This window comes from Lacerta agilis, chromosome 2 (assembly GCF_009819535.1).
Source record: "Lacerta agilis isolate rLacAgi1 chromosome 2, rLacAgi1.pri, whole genome shotgun sequence".
Taxonomy (NCBI): Eukaryota; Metazoa; Chordata; class Lepidosauria; order Squamata; family Lacertidae; genus Lacerta; species Lacerta agilis.
The window spans coordinates 68,070,050-68,086,172 of NC_046313.1; the positions used below are offsets into that span (position 1 = coordinate 68,070,050).

Below are 16,123 nucleotides of genomic sequence, written 5' to 3' on the forward strand. Positions count from 1 at the left end.
GTAAGGAGGAAGCTACAATTCCCAGAGGAAGTAATGTGCTTTCAGTGCATCCTCTTCTACCACAGTGGTTTCAAAGTCACTCTCCGTCAGCGGCTGGCTTTTGCTCAAGAACCAGTTTTCATCCAAGTCAAACCCCTGGTCCTTCTTTCTAAGCATTGTCTGCAGCGAGTGGCAGCAGCGAGTCAGCATTGCAGGATTGTGCCTGGGACCATGGGCTTGCAAAGCATGTGCTCTGGTGCTGAGCTGCCAGCCGAACTTGCAGCCTGACCCAATTCATGCCGAATTCATGGCGTTGAGAGTCCGCTGCTGCTTCTCAACCCTCTTATGCCCATTGCATGCATGCCACAAGGGCCGTTTGCCACATTATTTCTCCCTAGGAGTCGTCATCTCTGTGACAGATGGCTTGAAGAAGATGGGCATGGGGAAGTTCAGCAGACACTCAGTGGCACATGTCCAGCCTCTGGAAGAGCAGTTGAGAAAGCAGGGAACATTTGGGAACACCTGGCCCATGTCTGATGCATTGATCCATCCATGTTGCGTCTGGCTCATTTCCCTTTCCCATTAGCTGCACAGCTGGACAGCCTAAAGGGGGTAAGCGAGGCCAAACCATTTCTATAGATCAAGTATTATTCTGAAGTTTCAGTTTTCCTTGGCCCAAATAAGAAAACAAGCTCTCAGATGTTGTCTTCCCAGGGGTAAAGGTATGCACCTGGATAGCTTTTCCAGATGGGGAGGTTTTGACCATAGAAAAGGCACAAGTGCAAGGTGGCACACTGATGCCACCATTTGCAGACTGCTAGATTTCTATAGAAGGGCCATAGCTCTAGGCTAAAGCATCTGCATTGCAAGCAGAAGGCCCCAGGTTCAACCCAGGCATCTCCAGGTAGGGTTGGGAGAGACTGCTGCCTGAAATCCAGGAGAGCCACTTCCAATCAGTCTAGGCAATACTGAGTGAGATGCTCCAATGGTCTGACTCTGTATAAGGCAGTGTCCTATGTTCCTAAGCAGGGATAGCGTTGATTGCAGAGGGTTCCCCCAGTTACCCAGCATTTAACTCTGTCACAGTCACCTTGGTGCAAGCGAACTGGGCGACTGAACAGGAGAGTTTTTGTTGATTTGGGGGTAAGTTTGTGTTTGAGGCTCTTGTTTTGTTTTTTCTGACTTGACCCAGGAGTTGGATTAGGTCACTCATCAGTGGATTAGGCAATCAGTGCCTAGGCTCCCTTGTGCCCTTGGCAAGGAGACATGGGTGTAGCCGGGGGGGGGGGGGGCAAGGAGGGGCAGCTGCCCTCCAATCAATAAAAATACATAGCAAACTGATATTATGCCCCCCCTCTAACAAAAGACCTGCCTCCCCCCCAACAAAAGGCCTGCTCCCCCAACAAAAATCCTGGCTACACCCCTGCAAGGAGATGTATTGGTGTGGTGAGGCTCAGTCTTTTGCACCTCCCCTGGGCCTGCGTGCTTGTTAGGGGCCAACCTAGCCAGCCCCTAGGTACATCCCTGGCAGCCACCTGGGGACTAGTGTTGGGTGGGGCAGAGAGGCAGAGCAGCAGGTGTACAACAGGCCGCATTACAGTAATGTAGGACAGATGTTTCAAAGCTGCCACTGTCCCACATCCTCCGTGTGGGCAAGCAAGAGGCATGATCGCAGTTCCAAGAGCTTCTCCACCCCTGGATTAGATAACTGCCAAGGTCCTTTCCAACTCTGAACGTCTGTGGGAGGAATTCTGATCCTTCTGTCGGTGCAAGTATTTCTGCTTGCCAGAAAGAATGATTCCCCCTGTGCCTTGCTCTGGGGGTTCTGCCATGCCCTGCAAAGCAGATTGAGGGGACTCGCGAGGGGAAGCCCCATGGCTTCTGCTAGCAGGCCTGGTTGGTTGAATCCTGTGATTCTAGGTGCATGACTGTTGGGGCTTCATCCCATGCATTTACTTTTATAGTCACTCCCACCCCCCAAATTATTATCTCACAGGCATTTCCAGTTACTTCCAGTATTTAATCTTATCAAGCAAATTAGCCTGTGCTTGGCCTTGGCTTTCATTTTTACACCTGATCAGTCACTGATAATAACATGAAGAGCTGCTGGAAATCTTCCCATGATTTGTCTGGCGTTTGCTATATCCTGCTTTATGGCCATCTTATCTCCCCTTTCCTTATCGGAGCCTTCTTTCCTTTCGAACCTAACTTTGCACAAATGCCAAAACTTCCCCACTGACTGGGAGCGCTTTTCCATCTTGCAGAATTTTGTCTATTCTAATATGCCCACGTCACACATTTTGGGAGCTTCCTGGATCAAAGTTAATGATGGGTATATGGAGGCAATTCCTTGATGATGATGGTGGTGGTGTTGATAGAACCAAACACTTCCGAATTCCAGAGGAGTGTGTGTATGTTGCATGTGTGTGAAAGAGGGGTTGGGAGGTTGGGGAAGGCAGGCAGGAAACTATGAGGAGTAAACTGAAGGGAAAGCGAAAGAAAGTGATAACTACTCTCTTGTAACACACATCTTGCAGGACCCCTCAGTGCATCTTTCCTGGTTTTGAAGTTTGCAAACCACTGAAACTCCAAAGCTGAACACAGAGCCAGTGATCAGGCTGTAGCTTGAACTCTGGCCCCCTCAATCCCAATGCAGCCCTTTCAGCCAGGGTCAGTTCATGTGGCACCTGCCAGATGTGGCTGGGCTATGACTCCCACCATCCTTGGCCATCGACCAAGCTGTCTGGGGCTGATGGGAGTTGGAGTCCAAGAACACCTGGCAGCCACCATGTTTGTTCTCCTTGCTTGAATCATTGCTCTGGAATCCCAGGTTCAGTTCCTGGCATCTCCATGTAGAGCTGGCATGATCTGCTGCCTGAAACCCTGGAGTGCCATTGCCAGTCATTGTGGGCAATGCTGAGCTAGATGGGCCAGTGGCCTGTCTCAGAGTGAGGAAGCTTCCTGTACCCCCTGGTTCTGTGCTCCCTCCTCCTCCTCCCCTCTTCCTCTCTTGCCTGTAGGTTTCCTTGCTTGCTGCCATTGCTACTTGTTTGCTGAGCCTTGCCTGATTCCCACCCACTGCTGTTGGCCACATGTGGAGTGGCTCTTTTTAGCATTCCCTCCCTTCCCTTTGGGGATGCGGGTGGCGCTGTGGGTTAAACCACAGAGCCTAGGGCTTGCTGATCAGAAGGTCGGCGGTTCGAATCCCCGCGACGGGCTGAGCTCCCGTTGTTCGGCCCCAGCTCCTGCCCACCTAGCAGTTCGAAAGCACGTCAAAGTGCAAGTAGATAAATAGGTACCGCTCCAGCGGGAAGGTAAACAGCTTTTCTGTGCGCTGCTCTGGTTCGCCAGAAGCGGCTTTGTCATGCTGGCCACATGACCCGGAAGCTGTACACCGGCTCCCTCGGCCAGTAATGCGAGATGAGCACCGCAACCCCAGAGTCGGACACGACTGGACCTGATGGTCAGGGGTCCCTTTACCTTACCTTACCCCCTTCCCTTGCCTGCTTAGGCCGGCTTGTTCTCAGTTAGCCTTCAAGAGAAGTCTCTGCAGTGCTTGTCTGTCTTTTGCTGGGGACTGCAAGGTAGCTGGTGGTGCTGGATGGGATCCTGACTTTCTCTCTCCTCCCCTCACCCCACAGCTTGACACTCCCCTGGGGCTCATTTAACAAGTGGGCATCACTTCTGCCTGAGTTATTCCAGACATTTAAATAATCAGCCACTTTCTAAGGGGCAGGAGTGATCCATCAGTGGCTAATTGTGCTCAACAGCAAGTCAAACAGATGTTCACCTCCTGACAGGCCCTGAAAGGGAGGGGCTGCTGGAGAGGCTTGCTTTGTAGGAGGGAGGCAGTGGCTCAAACAGGGGTCTTCTGCGGCATGAGCAGGGGTCTTCGTGTCTGCAGGTGACAGGCACAAAGCCTCTCAAGCTTAGTGTGATGGAACGTCGGCTTCCTAAGGCGCCCTCTGCCGGGAGGTGAAATGTACAGAAACTCCCAGTCCACCACGGACAGTACAGCACCCCCATTCCTTCCCGCCCAGTGTGGGAAATGCGGCACAGTCCCAGAGGGAAAGAGAGGCTCCCACATGCTCTGGCATCTCAGCAATGTCAGGGGAGGCAAGGGAAGGACCCACACTGCAGATGCCTGAACCACAGGCCAGCAAAACCTATGCGCTGCTCTTCTTGCGCACACCTTTCTGTGGCCTCTCCTCCTCCTCCGTTCCCAGCTTGGCCTGCCCCACAAGACATTCTTTCTGGCAGCAGAGGAGGCACATCTGAAATAAGGATCTGGGTGGGAAGTTGCAGATAGGGATGCGAGAATCATTTTTGCATTCCCAACAGCCGTCCAAAGCCCTTAGCTGCTCCCTTTCTTTGAGGTCCAGCGCCGAGGGCCTTCTGGCGGTTCCCTCACTGAGAGAAGTGAGGTTACAGGGCAGAGGGCCTTCTCGGCAGTGGTGCCTGCCCTGTGGAACACCCTGCCATCAGATGTCAAGGAAATAAACAACTATCTTACTTTTAAAAGACACCTGAAGGCAGCCCATTTAGGGAAGTTTTTAATGTTTGATGTTTTATTGTGGTTTTAATATCCTGTTGGAAGCTGCCTAGAGTAATAAATTATTATTATTATTATTATTATTATTATTAATTAGTGGAGCCGCTGGTGCCTCTGTGTTGTGCCCGTCCCTCTCCTTATGCAGCATCTCAAGCCTTTGAGCCTGCAGGCATCTGATTGGTCACTGGAAGCACAGGGTGCTGGGCCAGGTCTTCTGCAGGCACCCCCTGGGCCCACTCCGTAACTTGCCTTGCTCTTGTCTTGCAGGCCGAGTGCATGAACTTCGTCAAGATCCTGCACCTCTTCAACCGGACGCACCTGTATGCCTGTGGCACTGGGGCCTTCCACCCCATTTGTGGCTTCGTAGAAGTTGGGCAGCGTGCAGAGGTGAGCCAGGCATGGAGGTTCATAGGGCGGTAGAGAGCTGAGGTGAGGGAAGGCAGAGGCTGGAGAATCGCTTGAGGCCCAGGCTCTGCTCTCTGGCCTTTCTTACTGGCACGTCCCTCCTCCCTCTCTCCCTCCAGGACTCTGTGTTTAAACTGGACCTGAAGAACTTAGAAGATGGCAAAGGCAAGAGCCCCTACGACCCACGCCATGTGGCCGCTTCAGTGCTGGCAGGTAAGGGACCAGGCCCCTCCGCACAAAATCTAGTGATAACTCCCTCCCTCCACATTGGATGGCTTTAAAAGAGGAGGGTAAGTTCATGGAGGGTGGAGCTGTTGGTGGCTACCAGCCACAATGGTTATGCTCTGATTCAGTGGCAATGCTTCTGAATGCCACTTTCTGGAAACCACAGGAGAGGAAAGTGCTGTTGTCACTGGCATCTGGTTGGCTCCAGTGAGAGCAGGATGCTGGACCGGGTGGGCCATTGGCCTGATCCAGCAGGGCTCTTCTTATATTAGAATGTAAGAATAAGAATATAAGAATAACAGAGTGGTTGTGTGGGATGTCCAATGAAAACACAGTCAGCACTTTCCAGCCGACACAGCATACATTTAAAGAGCACCCTCTCTGCCAAAAGAATAATTGGAACTGTAGTTTACCTCTCATGGAGCTACAGTTCCCAGCTCCCTTTAAATGTATGGTGTGCATGCAGCCGTTGCCTCATCCAAGGACTCACGAGTCCCTAAAGCTCTTTCAGCGTTTGCCAAGTGGAGGCTGCTCTCCATCCGATGTGGGAACAGCTTGCATCACCCAGCGTTATGTGCTGAGGATGCCACTGCTGGTGTGGCTGGCGGCACATTTTCTTTTGGCTCCAAGCACCCTCTGAGCAACGCTCCAGGAACGGCAACTGCTGCCTGCCTGCACAGGAGCTTTCCTGCTTTTAAAGAACAGAGGGACATTCCAGGGGAGATGAATCCCCTGAATCTGGCACACAGTACCAGAGAAAGAGCATCTGGGACATGTTCCAGTATACGGATCCCATGACGAAGCCTTTTAACCTCTTTGTATTTTATCTTTCTGTGGTGGCCAGGTGAAGAGCTCTATTCTGGGGTGGCTACTGACCTGATGGGCCGTGACTTCACGATCTTCCGCAGCCTTGGCTCAAGGCCCTCTATCCGCACGGAGCAGCATGACTCCCGGTGGCTCAATGGTCAGTGGGGGGGGGCATCCTAGGGATATGGAAAATGGGCTTGGAGCAGAGTGGGCTGCATAAACAGCGATTTCCTTGTACTCGTCCTGTTGTCCTTTTTCTATCTCTGGTGGGTCACTGGTGTTGGGAGCGGGAGAACATGTTCCTTTAAGTGCCAGGGAAAACTACAGTTCCTTAGGACTCTTCTTGTTGGTTCTGCTTCAGAGTCCCAACCCCCCCAGCTGTTTTGTCACTTATGAATGGAGGCTGCCATCTAGTGGCCAGGGCCTGATTGGCAGCTTCCTGACCATTGAACTGCTGACTAACCACCAAGCTAGACAAGATGTGTTTAGGATTTCATCTGTTGTTTTATTTTACAAATTAGCAGCCCCACATGGCTGCAAAGCAGCATTCTGGGGAAAGACCTCTACCCCTTTCCCCTTGTGGCTTTCAGCGACCTGAATGCCCCTCCCAAATACATCCGCACCATATATTTAAAGCACATTTGTACCATCTTGAGAACTGTAGGTCATCCTCACAGAGCCGTAATTCCCAACACCCCTAAACAACCATTTCCCAGGATTCTTCAGGGGAAGCCACCATCAAAGCATTCCTGACAGGTGGCTGTCAAGCCTCTGCTTAAAGACCTCCAAAGAAGGAGACTCCACCACACTCCTTGGTAGCAAATTCCACTTGGTAGCAAATTCCATTAGTAAGCTATTTTATTCTAGAGGATGATCTGTGCCTACAGATCTGGGCACAGAATCTGGGTACCAGCCAGGGAAGCCATTTTTATTTAAACCACGTCCACCTGTCAGTCTGGTGATGTCAGTTCTGTCGGGTTGGCTGCAAGCATTGGCTCCTCCCATGGGGAACGGGTGCTCATAGCCAATCCCTGCAGAAAGCAGGATCGATGGTCAGCTGATGGGCAGGGGGACTTTGATCCTGCTCTGCTTAGGTGTGCAAGGGAAGTTCCCTTTAGGGAAGCCTCTTGTGTACCTGAAGCCTTCAGAAAGCAGGATCGCTTCCCTGCCCCATGAGCCAAATTTGACTCATCTATTTAACAGCTGGGTAACCCACCCACCTGTCAATGTTGGACCATGGGATGGAGGGGTGGGGAGATAAAGATATGGCCAAAAAGATAAGGGAGGAGGTGACAATAGATCAGTGGTCTGACTGCATGAAGCAGCACAGTACTGCTCTTTGCATTTTTTTTTTCTTAAGTGGAAGACCATTATTTTCTTTCACATAATGTACAATTTCCCACCTCTTTGCTTTGGCATTGATGTTCTCCCACTTGTCTGTCCCCAAGAGCCCAAGTTCATTGATGTTTTCTGGATCCCGGAGAGTGAGAATCCCGATGACGACAAGATCTTCTTTTTCTTCCGGGAGACAGCAGTGGAAGGAGCCCAGGGGCTGGGCAAGCAGACCTTCACCCGCATTGGCCAGATCTGCCGGGTGAGAGCTCTGTGCCTTCTCGAGACCAGTGCTTGGTCAGGTTGCTGCCAGTCAGGCAGGTTAGGGCACGTATCTGGGTGCCAGCCCAACGCTTGGGCTGAGTGGCGGCCCAGTTTCTGCCTACATCCATGAGCCTGCTTGTATGAGAGGGCTGCTCTCCCATCAGGGCCCAGAGGGGCTCTGCCTCTGCCCAGTGGAAAAGCATTAGGGTCCACCCCATTCTTAGGCCTTCCTGCACTTCAGGTTATTGAGCCCCTTGCTGAGCCTTAGGTCAGTTCTCCTTGTGGATCTTGCTCTGTGGAGGTGGGCAGCAGCTAGTGGGCAGCTGAACTGGGACACGGGCTGGAAGGAGTCTATCATGGCAGGAGTGGGGCTCTAGCAGCAGTGAGGGAAAGGGGTTTTCAGGGCAGAAGTCTAGGGCCCCATTCAGCAGAATGAGCAGGGGGGCAAGTGTAATGAGGCATTTCGAAGTAAGTGAACTAATACACATTATCATCTAAGAGCGTGGGGGGAATCCGGAGTCTAAAATGTCCTACATGCACTGCTGTCCCCGGCTACCTCTCTGATAAGCCTCTCTTGCTCTCTCTGCAGAATGACATGGGTGGGCAGAGGAGCCTGGTGAATAAATGGACAACATTTCTGAAGGCCCGGCTGGTGTGCTCGGTCCCCGGCAGCGATGGGAGTGATACGTACTTTGACCAGCTCCGTGAGTGACTGTGGCTGATTGAGGTCTGGTCTGGCAAGGGGAGGGGTCATAGATAAATGGTAGAACACAGGCATTTTGCACACAGAAGGTCCCAGGTCCAACCCCCAGTATCTCCAGGTGGGGCTGGGAGAGACTCCTACCTGAAACTCTGGAGATCCACCTTGACAGAGAGAACTGTGTGAAAGCTACATGTTCTAGAATGTAGAATTTGCCCACATATGTGCACGTAGGCAGCCAAAACATGGACAGTTTTAAAAACACATGACTTTGAAGGAACAGCTTGTGATTTTCAAACATCATTCTTATAATATTTCTATTTACAGGTAGGTAGCCGTGTTGGTCTGCCGTAGTCGAAACAAAATAAAAAAAAATTCCTTCCAGTTGCATGCACACGAAAGCTCATACCAAGAACAAACTTAGTAGGTCTCTAAGGTGCTACTGGAAGGATTTTTTTAATAATATTTCTATGAAGACATTCTGTTGTTCAAATCCTAAGCAACAATTCATATTCTGAAGCAAAACAGATTTCCACATTTTTAGTTACATTTTTAGTCCCATGCATTTATATCTTCCAAATCTTGACCAAAGAACGTCATTTCCTTTGAAAAGTGTCAGTTTGCAATCCAGCTTTGTTTAATTAAGTGTAGGTTGCTTTTTGACCCATTGCAGCCAAATCCCATAGTCAAAATAACCAAGTTTTAACACCTGATGGGCTTGTGCCCTTATATACATGTTTTTCATATTTTATACATTTGGACAAAAAATGCACACAGATTGTTTTGAATGCTCTGAATGTATCCACATTGGGCTCCTTCAGACTGGTTTGGTTTTTTTGTAGTTGTATGCTGCAACATACGTAATACACTATTGGGGTGGATTTACACTGGACCATCCATACACAGTTCTTCTGCTACACTTCCCCAATGTTACTGCATTGTTGACATCTAGAGGGACACTCTTGCACTGCTATTGGTTTTAGCATAAGTAGTCTTCCAATTTATTACCCTCTCTTCAACCTTAAAGTCCCAGGGCAGGTTACAATAATGCGATTGTTGCTATGGCACAACAAAAGCCGGACAACTCCACACCCACCCACCCATGTGGTATAAAATTTCAGCAGGAACCTGTATCCATTGGAAATGTCCATCTTGAAACCTTTGCAGGCGCAAATGTTATTGAAAGTGGGATCTTATAGAACTGCCCTGATGCCAATGTGAACAAAAGTCATCATAAATGCAAACTAGAAAGGGCATCTGGGGGAGCTCCATTGTGTGATGGCTAAATAGATAAACAAAACAAATCTGAATTGCTGTCCTTAGAGGACTGAAATATGATTTATTTATTTATTTATTTTTGCAACTTGCGGTGTTCTGTTCTGTTCTGTTTAATTCGTGTTAGTGCCTGATCACTGCCAGTGGGTCAGCAGAGAGCGGGGGGGGGGGGGGAGGCTTAATTTATCTCTCCCTGTTGGGGGGGGGGGGAGGTTCACTTTCTAGTTAGAATATTCTCCTGTGGCTGGGAAAGGGATTGCCGTGCTCCAGGTGGAAGATTGCAGGCCAGTGACTCCTTTTCTCCTTCTCTCTCTTCCTCTGCTTGGTCTCTCTTCAGATGATGTATTCTTGCTGCCAACCAGAGACAAGCGCAACCCTTTGCTGTATGCTGTTTTCACCACCTCCAGGTAAGGATAATAGTGGTTTCCTCCACTTTCAGCTGGGTTTCGTTTTCCCAAGAGGCTGTAAAGGTAATATCTGACCTTCTGGGAAATGTCCCCCCCCCCCAAGACATATTGGAGGGCGTGGGGTGGAGACACACACCACCTGGTTATTCCTTCCCCTAATGCTTCTCTGTGGTCTGCTCCCACAGCACCGTCTTCAAGGGCTCTGCTGTCTGTGTCTACCATATGAGTGACATCCGCAGAGCCTTCTTGGGACCTTTTGCTCACAAGGAAGGGCCAAACTATCAGTGGGTGTCCTACCAAGGCCGGGTCCCTTACCCCCGCCCAGGAATGGTACGTGCCTCGGACTCGGGGTGATGAAATGAAGCGAGGTTCAAACTACTTAGAAACCATTTGGCAGGCAAGCGGTATATAAAATTCAGTAGTAATAATAAAAATAATAATAATGGTGCTTGTTGATGTAGAGATGTGGGGACACCCAGAACAATGTGTTTGGAGAGCTCTTGGCTAGATGGAGAGAAGAGCGGGCTGAAATGAGGAAATGGGGAAATGGGCTGGGGGAGGGTGGGGGTTTCTGATCCAGGATTGTGGGGTCCTGCCAGTATTCTATGAAACTTCAGGGCTTCAGAAAACTAAGGAAATTTGGGCATCACCAGAGCTGCCTGGAAGGGTAGCGGGGGATTAAAGGTGGGGTGTGATTGGATTGGAAAGGGAGTTATGGGGAGTGCATGTAGGTCTGTGATGTGGTGTTTCTAGGAGTAGATGGTTTTTACATGCCTGGACCTTCAACTCTCTCCCTCCCTCCCTCCCTCCCTCCCTTCTCCCTCTCTCCCTCTCCCCTTCAGTGTCCCAGCAAAACCTTTGGCACATTTAGTTCCACCAAGGATTTTCCCGATGACGTGATTCAGTTTGCTCGCAACCACCCGTTAATGTACAACTCGGTGTTGCCACATGGCCAGCGACCCATCTTCCTGCAGACCAACGTGGGCTACACCTTCACCCGCATCGCAGTAGACCGAGTGGCTGCTGCTGACGGCCACTATGACGTCCTCTTCATTGGCACAGGTGTGTCTGCACACACTTCCCCTTCTGATATGCCTACCAAGTTCCCTTCTGCTTCTTAAAACAGCATGCCCACAGTTCAAGTGTCGAAACGTGCATTCTGGCGACCAACTCTAGGTAACCCTTAGCTCATTCCTTGTAGAGCACTCCCTCCAGACGTGTATGTAGGGCAGCAGTGGGGGACCTCAGGCCCTCTAGGTATCTCTACACAGCCCTCAGGACTTTTCCCTGGCCTACTTCTTGCCCTGCTTGAGTTCTTTTCCCTGACTGGAATATATCCTTGAGCGGTGATAATTTACAATAGAAAATGATGTGGCTACACAGGCATGGTTCAATTTAGGGCCTCCTTTGGCTGCTATTAACTTTAAAATGTGCGCGCATACACACAGAGGAGATGCTGTTCATCGATCTCCCGCCTTGTTTCTAATTGCACAGTCACTGTGTGTAGTGAAACGTTATATGCTGGAACCCTTGTCCTGTTGCCTTTGCCTCCCCCAATCCTGTTGGCCACATTCCCGCTTTCAGCTGGTGCACTGAAAGCTTTGATTTAGCATAAGATCAAAGGAGACTGGAAACAAGATCCCTAAAGGGACCAGCTTAAGTGCCCAAAATCCTTGGAAACTTGGCACATTTTGTTGACCTCATCTCTTTTGTATGAACCAAATTGCCTGGCTTTCAGCTCTTCTTGCATGGCGTCTCTGTGGCTTTGAGAAATCTTTCCAGGGGGAGGAGAATAATAGTTCTACAGAGCTACCTTTGGAACTTGGGAAGCATCTGCCTGCCTGCGAATCCCCCTTTTGTTGTGCTAAATTGTCCCACTTGCCTGGCAGACATTGGCACTGTCCTGAAGGTCGTCTCTGTGCCCAAGGAGAGCTGGCAAAACATGGAGGAGCTGCTGCTGGAGGAGCTGCAGGTGTTTAAGGTGAGCTGAAGCCAAGCACAGCTGTGCAGTGAAAGGACTGTGATGTCCACTCAGGGGCTCCATCTGTCCTAAACATTTCAGAGTTTTCCCTGAATGCTACAGAAGCTTAGAATGTGATGTGGCGCTCATCGCGTGATGTGCCCATCTTGTATAAAACTCTGATGGTGGCAACAGTCTTCAGGGCTTCACTTGAGAAACAGAGACAGTACCCTGGGTACCCTGGGAAAGTGCTTGGATTCCTGATTGCATAGGAGCAATCCTTAAGAAGAACTGGGATACTGATTGCCTGTCACCAACTCAGTCACACCGCAATTCCTTTTTCTCATTGGCAGGACTCCTCTCCAGTTACAAGCATGCAGATCTCCTCCAAGCGGGTACGTCGTGCAGCAGAAGAGCTTTGGGGAGCCATGGCATGGGGATGTGAACAGGGAGGCAATGCATACATTTGGGGAGAGAGCTCAGCAGTGGGAGATTATCTGAACTGGGCCTGGTATTCATACAGATATATGTTTCCAAGTAAGAGGGTCTATCAGAGGTCCTCTGATGATGAGGCTGTCCCACCTCCTTCAAGACACCCTCTCCCATCCATCTGCCCTGTGGTTGGTTTAAGTAGGGTTGCCACATGTCCAGATTTCCCCAGACATATCCGGAATACTGCAGTCGGCAGCAGTGTCCAGATGGAAATCGAGAAAATGTCCGGGGAAATCTGGATATATGTCAGCTGACGTCAGCAGTGCTGCCATTTTTCTATTTCAATTCTCTTCCTTCCACCAACAAGTGTCAGGCAACTCTAGATTTCTCCATGGTCAAGCTAGCAGTTCTCATGCTTTTCCAATGAGAGCTCTGGGCTTCTTTCTCTCTGGGGAAGCCTCATACCCACTTCTTTTGGACTGTGGTGTCAGAGAGGCCTGAATCAGGTGTAATACTAAGGCAAGCGGCAGAAGACATTGACTTGGCCTTAACAGGACTGTGTGGCTTTGTCTCCTAACAGCAACAGCTCTACATTGGCTCCAGGACTTCTGTTTCCCAGCTGCCCTTGCACCGCTGCGGGATCTACGGCAAAGCTTGTGCTGAATGCTGCCTGGCTAGAGATCCATACTGTGCCTGGGATGGGACTACCTGCACTCGCTACATGCACAACACCAAAAGGTATGGTATGACTGCAGGGCTTTCTTGAGGGCAGGGTGGGGCAGAGAGTGATACTGGAGCCTGCCGGTTGTCTCTTGGGCCACCTACACTCTTGCTGCCAGCCAGCTGTGATCTGATTTGGTGGGAGATTTCCCCCCCCCCCCCATCTCCTGTTAGCTTGCCTTGAGCAGTGCCCAAAAAGACACAGACCTGCATCCTGACAACATCCCCGTATGCAGTCTTGGCATGGCCACTGTCTGCTCTTGCCTGCTTAAGAGCCTGCTTCCCCTCTGAGGCCATAGGACAGATACTGCTGATACCAAGATGTGGGAAGGAAATAGCTCCCGGCCACTACATTCAGCTGGATCTGTCTATCCAGGAGCGGCACTCTCCAGTTTGCCCAGGATGTGCACTGTAGGATCTCAGTTCTAAGATGTTGTGACCGGAACCAAAGCAGGACAAGAGCAATCTTGCTACACAGCCCCTCTGAGGAGAACATTTGTCTTCAGGAGAAGCCACACATCCCAGCCCACCTCAGAAGTACAACACACCCTGCTTTTGACCCCGGTAAACCTTTCTGTGCTCTCACTCACTCTTTCTCCCTCTTCTTGTAGGCGGTTCCGGCGTCAGGATGTGCGAAATGGGGATCCCAATGTGCTCTGCTTTGGAGGTGAGTGCACTTGGACCCCACGCTCTGCATCATTCATGCCCAATTTGGTGTGTCCACCATCACCAACAATGTAAGACGTAGCACGGCTTCAGACTACTGCAATGAATTTGTTCTAGAGGCAGTGGAACGTGTGCCTTCCCACCCTCAGCAAATATGCACACATGCACTCTCTTCTCTCACACCTGGAACACAATACTGAATGCAAGAACCAGAAGAGCACTGAGAAAACATGAATTTTGCTCAGTGCCCTACTATCCTCTCCCCACGATTAAAAAAGAAAAAGAAATGGCACACTCAGCAGCAAGTGTTCATCTTTCAAATTACCGGTACTGCATAGAAAAGGAATTGGACCCTAGAAGAAACTGAATCCACACTCATTCATTTATCCAAAATACATTGAGCACAGCTGCACATACAATCTCCCTTTCATTACAACTGACTTCAGAGCTTAGTTCTTCACTTAATAGTAGATTCTTTTAAATATAGCCAGGACAGCATCCTGGATCCATAGATTGTTCCCTCAAAATGCCAGCCACTGCACCCCATTTTGTAGCCAGCTTGGACTTCCGTTTAGATTTCTTCATGCCTTGCTTCAACTCTGCCCTCAGCACTTCCCTGTGTGCTTGTTGTCCTGCCCATACTCCTGCTGAGATTAACAGATGACCTTATTGAGCTCTCACAACTTTGTGCTGCCCCTTCTTGCTTCTGTGCAGATCCCCAGCGAAGCAGCGTCCCAGAAAAGAAGTTATATGGAGTGGAAGGCAGCAGCGCTTTCCTGGAGTGTCTCCCTAAGTCACTGCAGGCCCAGGTTGTGTGGACGTACCAGAAAAGCAGCAGCGCCCCCCAGAAGGAGGTATGAGCTTGGCTGCTGTGTGCACGTAGACCAGGGTCACCAAACATTTTTGGCAGTAGGCACATTTTGAATTTTTAGAAATTCACCCCTATTCTTTTTCTCTGGCCTTATTAACCTGCAGGTGCTGTTGGATGACCGAGTCATCAAGATGGAGCGGGGTATCCTGTTGCGCAACGTGCAGCGCAAAGATGCCGGCCTCTACCACTGCCACGCCACGGAGCATGGCTTTACCCAGAGTTTGCTGCACCTCCAGCTTGAAGTGATCCACGCCCAGCAGGCCGACTTGCTCTCCGTCTCCCGTGAAGAGGAACCTGCGCAGCCCTTCCACCGCAAGCTCTGGTACCAAGATTTCTTGCAGCTGGTGGACCACCCCAACCTCAGTACCATGGACCAGGTGTGTGAGCAGCTGTGGAGCCGCAAGAGCCACCAGCCGAAGAAGAAGCCGCCGCTACCCCCTCCGCTCAGCGTCAAGGCCAAGAGCCACAAGTGGAAGCACCTGGAGGACAAGCGGAAAGGCCGCAGCCGGAGAACACATGAAGTGCCCCGTGCGGAGAGGGGCCCCCGGAGCACTGACGTCTGGTGACCTGCATGGAGTGCAGCTGGACAACCAACCTCTATGCTGGGGAGCAGGGTGGGCGTGTAGGGAAAGGGGTGGGAGAGAGGATGCAGGACCATGGTTTGGTGGAGAGGGCTTCCTTTCCATGCTCCTGGCGGCCGCTTCATATGTAGTTTGTAGGGGGGGTGTTGTCGTCATAGCAACTTAGCTGCCATTCTTCAGAACTCGATGCGAAGCAACAGAACCCGACAGGAGAGGGTGGCTTCTGTAGCCCTCGCCTCTTCCGTAACATGCAACCAAAGATGGTGGCAGCAGTCTCGGGGGACCAAAGGAACCAAGTTATTATGATATCCTGTGCAGTGGGAAGTAAACCAGACAGGATACGCCAGGAGTTGTGGTCCCTTTTTTCTCACCCTCAAGGATCTGCTGACTGTCAAGATATAATTCTGGGACTGAGGAGCCCTCTAGCTCTGGAGTGTCTGTTCTTGCTCAGAATCTTCCTCTGAAGAGGACAGTCCCCTGACGCAACCCGCTGTCTTGATAGGCAGGGTGCCTACCCCGTTTCCTCTCGCTTCCATAACTAAACCGATCTGCCTTGTGCACATAAGTGTAGCAATGTGCTCGCGCCCCCCCCCCCCCCGAGACACTACAGAACCACTGATATATTTATTAACAGATTGTTAACTGATGAATGTAAATCTACCACCAGGTGGCCCACCAGCATTTAGACTCGTGACTGAAGGGACAGGGCTCCTGTTGCCCAAAGGATTGTGGGTACACTTCTGAAATGTTTTGGTTGTGCATGTGGCAATGATGATGATGATGAACCGTGGCGTATCTCCTACGCTCTCAGATCTATATTTTATATGGCCCCCAGGGGATTCTTCATCAGACTGAGACCCCCTCAAGTGGCAGGGCAGTAACAGAAAGATCCCTGCCAGGGTAAATTTTCAGGTGAACACTAAAGGCAGTTAACACGCTGGTAAAAT

General features: G+C 50.5%; 1 protein-coding gene across 1 annotated transcript in view; it reads left to right on the forward strand.

Moving 5' to 3' along the window:
• SEMA3B (semaphorin 3B) overlaps nucleotides 1–15,766 on the forward strand; it is a gene marked incomplete at its 5' end in the record, with an annotated part of 53,547 nt that extends 37,781 nt beyond the window's left edge. Inside the window, 14 exons of the mRNA XM_033141861.1 lie at nucleotides 4,799–4,918; nucleotides 5,056–5,149; nucleotides 6,006–6,125; nucleotides 7,417–7,562; nucleotides 8,154–8,268; nucleotides 9,877–9,946; nucleotides 10,132–10,276; nucleotides 10,789–11,008; nucleotides 11,836–11,927; nucleotides 12,260–12,301; nucleotides 12,919–13,076; nucleotides 13,670–13,725; nucleotides 14,439–14,578; nucleotides 14,700–15,766. Coding sequence (XP_032997752.1) covers nucleotides 4,799–4,918; nucleotides 5,056–5,149; nucleotides 6,006–6,125; nucleotides 7,417–7,562; nucleotides 8,154–8,268; nucleotides 9,877–9,946; nucleotides 10,132–10,276; nucleotides 10,789–11,008; nucleotides 11,836–11,927; nucleotides 12,260–12,301; nucleotides 12,919–13,076; nucleotides 13,670–13,725; nucleotides 14,439–14,578; nucleotides 14,700–15,161 — 1,980 coding nt within the window. The remainder of the gene's footprint in view (nucleotides 1–4,798; nucleotides 4,919–5,055; nucleotides 5,150–6,005; nucleotides 6,126–7,416; nucleotides 7,563–8,153; nucleotides 8,269–9,876; nucleotides 9,947–10,131; nucleotides 10,277–10,788; nucleotides 11,009–11,835; nucleotides 11,928–12,259; nucleotides 12,302–12,918; nucleotides 13,077–13,669; nucleotides 13,726–14,438; nucleotides 14,579–14,699) is intronic.
• Nucleotides 15,767–16,123: the final 357 nt, after the last annotated feature.